Source organism: Drosophila guanche, unplaced genomic scaffold, assembly GCF_900245975.1.
Source record: "Drosophila guanche unplaced genomic scaffold, DGUA_6, whole genome shotgun sequence".
NCBI classification, from domain to species: domain Eukaryota; kingdom Metazoa; phylum Arthropoda; class Insecta; order Diptera; family Drosophilidae; genus Drosophila; species Drosophila guanche.
This window is the reverse complement of record NW_022995780.1, coordinates 149,423-155,600: the sequence shown is the minus strand read 5'-3', so window position 1 is coordinate 155,600 and position 6,178 is coordinate 149,423. Positions and strand designations below refer to the sequence as shown.

Here is a 6,178-nt window from a genome sequence, read left to right as displayed (position 1 = left end):
ACTCACATTCAAAGTGTTAAACAGTTAAGAAAAAACTTAATAAAAACACATCGAAAATTTCAAAAATCTGTGCGTACAAAACCTAAAGGTAAGCGAGATGCTTGGAAATATACAAGTTTTTCTGAAGTTTTGACAGTCTTTTAGACCATGTCTTTGCGACGAAGCATAAGGATTGAGCTTGCTGCCAGGGCTTCCGCCGCCACCCGGAATGAAACTAGTAGCGCCGTCCAGCGTACTGCAACCCACCGCATAAGGAAGTGGCGTGCTGCCACCGACACCCCAAATGCTGCTAGTAGCGCCGTACAACGTCATGCAACCCACCGCATAAGGAATCGGCGTGCTGCCACCGCTATCCGAAATGCTACTAGTAGCGCCGTACAACGGCCACGGGGCGGTGGCCCCAAGGGACGTCTTGTCCGTGAGCTAAAAGAAATAATGCTCAATCCAACGGACGGTTGCCATGTGGAGATCGTTGAAGACGATATAACCCACTGGCACTGCATTTGTCTCGGCCCTTCCAATTCTCCCTATGAGGGAGGGCACTTAATCCATTAATCAAGGCTCTTTTCCTTATTTAAAAAGTAAAGAATTTGACTTCTAACTTACAAGGTTCTTTTTTGTGAATTATTTTGTGTAAATACCCCAAAAATAAGGCCCGTTTAAACGATGTTTGTGGAAAACTTTTTTGGAATTGCTTGGTAATGTCCTTCAGGACATTAAAATAACGAGGCCTGTTTGATGCAATTATGTAATGGTTTAACATCTTCAAATTGTTGACAGGACTCATATCCTTTACGTAAAAGCTATCCTCATGCGATCCCTGTAAAATTCTGATCAAGAGAGAAAAAAAACATCCAAATTAGGTGAAAATTGTAGTCTTTAGTCTTTAGAGTTTCAGTAAGAGAAGAACTTTTGTCTAATTTCAATATTAACACAATGATAATTACATTATTGTGCTGAACGGTCATCGAAATTGAATGATAAACCTCTTTGTAGTGGCTCTGGTGGTTGTAGCTGAACACAAATAATTAAAAGCAGTGAATGATATTATCGCAAAATAAGCTTTTAGAACATGTTTTTAGCTCTTCTGATCGCATTTAAACGGCTCGATCCTCCAGAAAAATTATTCTTTTCGTTTATCCAACTCGGTGGAGTCCCGGCCCCAGCAGCTAGTTGCACTCATTTTGGAAAAACCATAAAACCTACGTAACATCCCCACAACCTTGATGTAACTTTGCCATCAACTTGATGTAACCTTGCCATAACCTCTGCGCAGGCGCCACAGCCTACAGTGTAGAACCGCTAAGAGGGCAATTAATATTTCTTAGGCTGCAATCGAAGCCTAAAGCACAGTCTTTTTTTAAATTAATTAAACTTAAATTTTGTAAATTCTATTATTCTATTCTATTATTCTGTTCCCAATCAAAAACTTTGCGACACATTCGCAATGCTCCGTTTTACGTATCTAATGCAAATATCCACAAAGATGTGAATATTCCAACAATTAAAGAAGAAATAAAGAAAACTAGTAAGAAATACATCGATACAAGATACCACATTCTCGATCTCCCAGATAGATAAATTCAACAAACTGAAAAGATTCATTGGAAAACTGCTATTTCTGTTAATTGAATATTAATTATACAATTTAATTATTGTTTAAACAAACAGATTGTAAATATAAAGAGAGAGAGAAAAAAAAATAGAAAAACAAATTATTATCAAACCATTTCTAAGGCCCATATCTTTCATAAAAATTTGTTCTGGATCGAAGCGGCAAATCGTGTCGAGTAGTGTTATTTATGCTGCTTGTGAGTGCGAGTGAGGGTGCGAGGGTTCTGCGCAGTAAGTGTGAGTGAAACGAAAATATCGTGTGATGATTAACCCAATGATGGCAAGCCCATTCATTACAAGAAAAAAGTGTAGGGTTTTTATTTTAATTTGATTTTTCAATAATCTACTACTTGAAAGTAGTCGTTATTTTGGTTTGTGAGAGGATTTTGTTTCGCTTACTCTTAATTCTAGAAAAAAATTCAAATTTGATTGCTGCAAAAGTAATATTCACCGCGCATATGATTAACATGGGGGGTTACTAGGGTTAAAAAACATAGTGCTGCCACTGTTTGCCAATAAAGTTCGGTTCGGCTCCGATCGGTTCGGTTCGTTTGAGTCGCATGGTGGTTCAAACTTTGACAATTATCAAAGAAAAAAAACTTCGGACACGCCAACACGTAAAAAGAAGCTTCCCAATGGACGCCTGCAAGAAAATCATCAAAGAGCTGCTCGACAAGAAGCACTGCCACTATGCCTGGCCCTTCTACAAGCCGTTGAATGCGGAAAAGCTGGGTCTGACCGATTATCACCACAAAATCAAGAAGCCCATGGACCTGGGCAGCATCAAGTGCAAATTGGAGGACGGGCACTACAGCAGCGTGCTTGAGTTTGCGGAGGATGTGCGCTTAGTATTCTCCAACTGCTTCAAGTACTTTGATCCGGATAACGATTATGTTGGCATGGCCCAGGAGCTGCGCAACGTGTTTGAAATGCTCTACGCTCAAATACCCAACGCACCGGTGCCGAATGTGCCAGCACGCAACAAGCACATTCAGTTGAGTTTGCAAGGGCCAACTGGCAAACCGCTCGCTTGGCTCAAGCTCACTTTGAGCTCTAAATCGGAATTTGACTCGGACACAGACCCTGACGCGGACACAGACTCAGACACGGACTCGGACTCGGAGGATCTCGCCGCCAAGCTCAAAGCTCGACCACAGTGCCCGCCATTCGCAGCGCTGTCTCGAAAGCCAAGAGAGGACTGATACTGACAAGGAAACGGAAAATGAGGCCACCGATTAAGTAAAGTAAGTAATTTGTATCAACCATCACTCGTTTAACCCAACTAAAATTAATTTATTTTGTTGCTTTGGTTGTCTTAGAATATCTTCGAAAGGGACGTGGCTCGAAGAGATAAAGAATCTCGGAGGACAGAGTAGTCAGTAGCAGCAGAGATTCCATAACGATTATTAATTATTATTATTATTAAAATAATTCAAGCAATGATCGAAATAAATACTGCGAGAAACAAAACTCTTTTATCGTTGTCTTGAGCATTGAGAATGTAAGGTTCAAAGGGCTTAATCCCAAGGTGTTTTCAATTTATCGCTATAAATGCTGCCAATTGCTACTCAATTTCTGGCCATTGACTAACTACTAGCTTGGGGGGACGAGCTAAGAAATTCCTATTAGAATAAATATTAGTGGGGAGAGTGGAGTTTTACTTAATTCGGGTATCTGGGTAATAACACGAATTTATCGCTGTTTCTTTCTGTATCTCTCGGTGCTTGGGTGCCTCGGATGCAGTCCATACGAGATACACCCTTGGGCTGAAGCAGTCTGTTAGCTGCTGTGGATCGTTTGCCGAGCTGTACACTGACCGTATACTCGTAGAAGTGGAGAACTGCGGCACCCGCAATCAGTGGTAGAAGATCAGCATCAGCACACAGCATAGAGTTCCAGTTTCCAGTTCGCCGCTAGATTTGTGAGACACCAAAGAAGAAAGGTGAACACCTAAGCTGCAGAAGATGTCATCGAATATGCTGACGCCCATAGTCTTTGTGCAGAGTGTTCTCTAGGGGCTCTGCCAGTCGGTTATCAATGCAGAAGTCAAGCTGAAAGGCTTAGCCGGTTGTCAGGCGACGCACGCCTTCCGGACTGTGGGAAAGGCCACTAGTGTTCCAAGCTGTTCCTGAATCTTTACAACTGCGGCGCCTGAAGAGAAGATGAACAATAAGCTCCACCATAAAGACATACATATCTAGATATGTTTATGCCACTTACCGAGCATAGATCGCCGTGACGTTGCCTCGAAAGTTGGGATGATGTGGCATTGGGATGATGATCTGTTCAATGCCTAGAAATTATATGAGATGTGGGATCGGCAGACTCAATATTACAGTTCTTCTCCTCCTGTGCATAGAACCCCACAAAGTGCAGCCACAGGAACAGAAAACTCTGCCCAAAGCTGACCCCACCATTTGTCTTGTATTTGCTCTGTGCTTTTGTCTTTGGTTTTACCGCTCAGCCTTGGAAAAATGGCTGGTTTACATGAGGCCTTTGGCAAAGACAGAAAGATATCCATCGACTGGCCATTAGCACTGCCTTCCACCTTGGGATTTAAATCCTCATTGACACGCAACAATAGATGGCAATGGGCAATAGAAAAGCCTGCATAAGCGAGCAATGAGCCACTGCTCGATGGGGTGTTCGATGTTCGGTGACGAGAGTAGCTCTAAAAACCAGTACATATTGAAGGGCGGAGAACAGAGGTAACGTTGCCGCCTAAATATTCTTCAGGATCCAGACTTCACTTGTCAGCAATGGATAACCATGTGCACCGGCCACTGCATAGATACTGCTTGAGTAGAGTTGGAGTGCCACTGCCCACTGCTTTCCCTGCTTTAAGATGCTCATCAGCTGGTGGCCAGAAAAAAGGTAATTCTGTATGGTTTATGTTTATTCATTAATAATTACACAGGTGAAATCCAGAACAGAACAGAAGAGTACAGAGAATCATCTACGATTCTAAAACGTATTTAAAATGGAATGGAACGTATTTTGTTGCTGGCTTGCTTCTTTTCGCGAATTATTTTGGGTGCGAATGCTGCACGCTGCCCGGCTGTGGATTATTGTTGACTTTGTTAACACAATTATTATTACTATTATTATGTATTCGTCGATATATTATCTCTCCCTCTTTATCTTCTCTATACTTATGGTTTTTCTTCCTTTCGCTCGTTCTCTCTCGTTTCTATGCTTTTATTTATGTCTCTCTCTCCCTTTCTGATCCATTGTTTCGTTGTTTTTTTTTTGCATTTCTTAGGGTTAGGGCTTTGCTTTTTCGTTTCGTTTTTTTTTTTTGTTTTAATAAAAATACATGTAAATGTTAACTAATTGCTTATAAGTAGAATATATTCGAACAATGTTTACGGATTTGTAAAAAAAATCATACACACACTGACAAGAACGGAATTCGTCACTCCCTCCTCTCATTTGCCTTAATAAAAGGCGCTGGCTGAGAGGTGGTACACACGAGAGAGCAATCAAATGCATAGAGTACGTACAAACATTTATAAAAAATAATAATAATGATAATAGATTATCAAATACGATTGATCAGAGGGCGGCGCATATAAATATGTAAACGATGGGGACAGGCACAATTCGATACCATTCGGAATCTGTTTCTGTGTGTGTGAAAGGCACATTGCTTGGATCCGTCAGCCCAAAAAAGGATATCCTCCGGAATGTATGGGGGGTAGGACAAAACGATGCATTTAAATGTGGGAATGGCTTTGATTTCTTTACAAGATATTTCGAGCAGGTGTGAGGGTAAGGGGAGACTCTAAGGGTCTAAGTACAGATGCCAAACTTAAAACTGTTTAATACTAAAAGACTCGGCTGGTTGCCGCAATCGTTGGATCGTTGCGATAGATGGTTCGATGGATCGATGGCCGTTGTCTGTGTTGCGTCACGAGCTGGTATATCATCCCCCACCCATCTATCTATTCCGAACCCGTTCTATGAGTGATGTCGCGCATTGCGCATAAGTGGGACCAGCAGTGAGGGTGGCCCCGCCTGGCGCAGGAATGGATGGGCCAGCAGTTCGGCGGCGGTGGCACGCTGTGCGGGATCTCGCACCAGCATTCGATCGAGGAACGATTGCAGACGTGGCGATACCTTGTGGGCGTTCTTCAGATTCGGTGGCTGCATGTCCCGTATGCGACGCATCGCCTGTAGCGGCGGCTCATTAAAGAATGGCGGTTCACCGTCCACCATTTCAATGACCATAATGCCCAGCGACCAGATGTCCACCTCGGGACCATACGGCAGGCGTGAAATCACCTCCGGCGACATCCAATACGGTGTGCCCACCAACGATTTGCGTTTGGGCAGCTCTTGCGACACCTGAGCACAGAATCCAAAGTCTGACAGCTTCACCCGGCCATCGGCAGCCAGAAGTATGGAATCCGATTTGATGTCTCGATGGATGACACCCTACAGAGAAGGAGAGAGAGAGAGGATGAAAATCAGTTAGATGTGCTTGCTCTTTAGTAGTTTTACACACCACTCAGAGCCACCACCACCCCCCCCCCCCCCCTCCCCCCCCCCTCCCGCCCCCGCC

The 6,178-nt window shown here is 43.2% G+C and overlaps 3 protein-coding genes across 3 annotated transcripts in view; 2 read left to right on the top strand and 1 right to left on the bottom strand.

Moving 5' to 3' along the window:
- Nucleotides 1-44: 44 nt before the first annotated feature.
- LOC117591403 lies at nucleotides 45-601 on the top strand. Its single transcript, XM_034284649.1, has 2 exons — nucleotides 45-88; nucleotides 145-601. The coding sequence occupies exon 2, from the start codon at nucleotides 148-150 to the stop codon at nucleotides 553-555; it is 408 nt and encodes a 135-aa protein (XP_034140540.1). The 5' UTR covers nucleotides 45-88; nucleotides 145-147; the 3' UTR covers nucleotides 556-601.
- A 1,536-nt stretch (nucleotides 602-2,137) lies between these two features.
- LOC117591402 (bromodomain-containing protein 2-like) lies at nucleotides 2,138-3,024 on the top strand. Its single transcript, XM_034284648.1, has 2 exons — nucleotides 2,138-2,858; nucleotides 2,934-3,024. The coding sequence occupies exon 1, from the start codon at nucleotides 2,175-2,177 to the stop codon at nucleotides 2,814-2,816; it is 642 nt and encodes a 213-aa protein (XP_034140539.1). The 5' UTR covers nucleotides 2,138-2,174; the 3' UTR covers nucleotides 2,817-2,858; nucleotides 2,934-3,024.
- Nucleotides 3,025-4,614: 1,590 nt separating this feature from the next.
- The window catches only part of LOC117591406 (serine/threonine-protein kinase PAK mbt), a 4,800-nt gene continuing 3,236 nt past the window's right edge, over nucleotides 4,615-6,178 (bottom strand). Inside the window, exon 3 of the mRNA XM_034284658.1 lies at nucleotides 4,615-6,051. Coding sequence (XP_034140549.1) covers nucleotides 5,575-6,051 — 477 coding nt within the window. The 3' untranslated portion in view covers nucleotides 4,615-5,574. The remainder of the gene's footprint in view (nucleotides 6,052-6,178) is intronic.

Excerpts from the sequence above, each read along its gene's own strand:
- LOC117591403 (XM_034284649.1), top strand. The coding sequence starts at position 148 with ATGTCTTTGCGACGAAGCATAAGGATTGAGCTTGCTGCCAGGGCTTCC.
- LOC117591402 (XM_034284648.1), top strand. The coding sequence starts at position 2,175 with ATGGTGGTTCAAACTTTGACAATTATCAAAGAAAAAAAACTTCGGACA.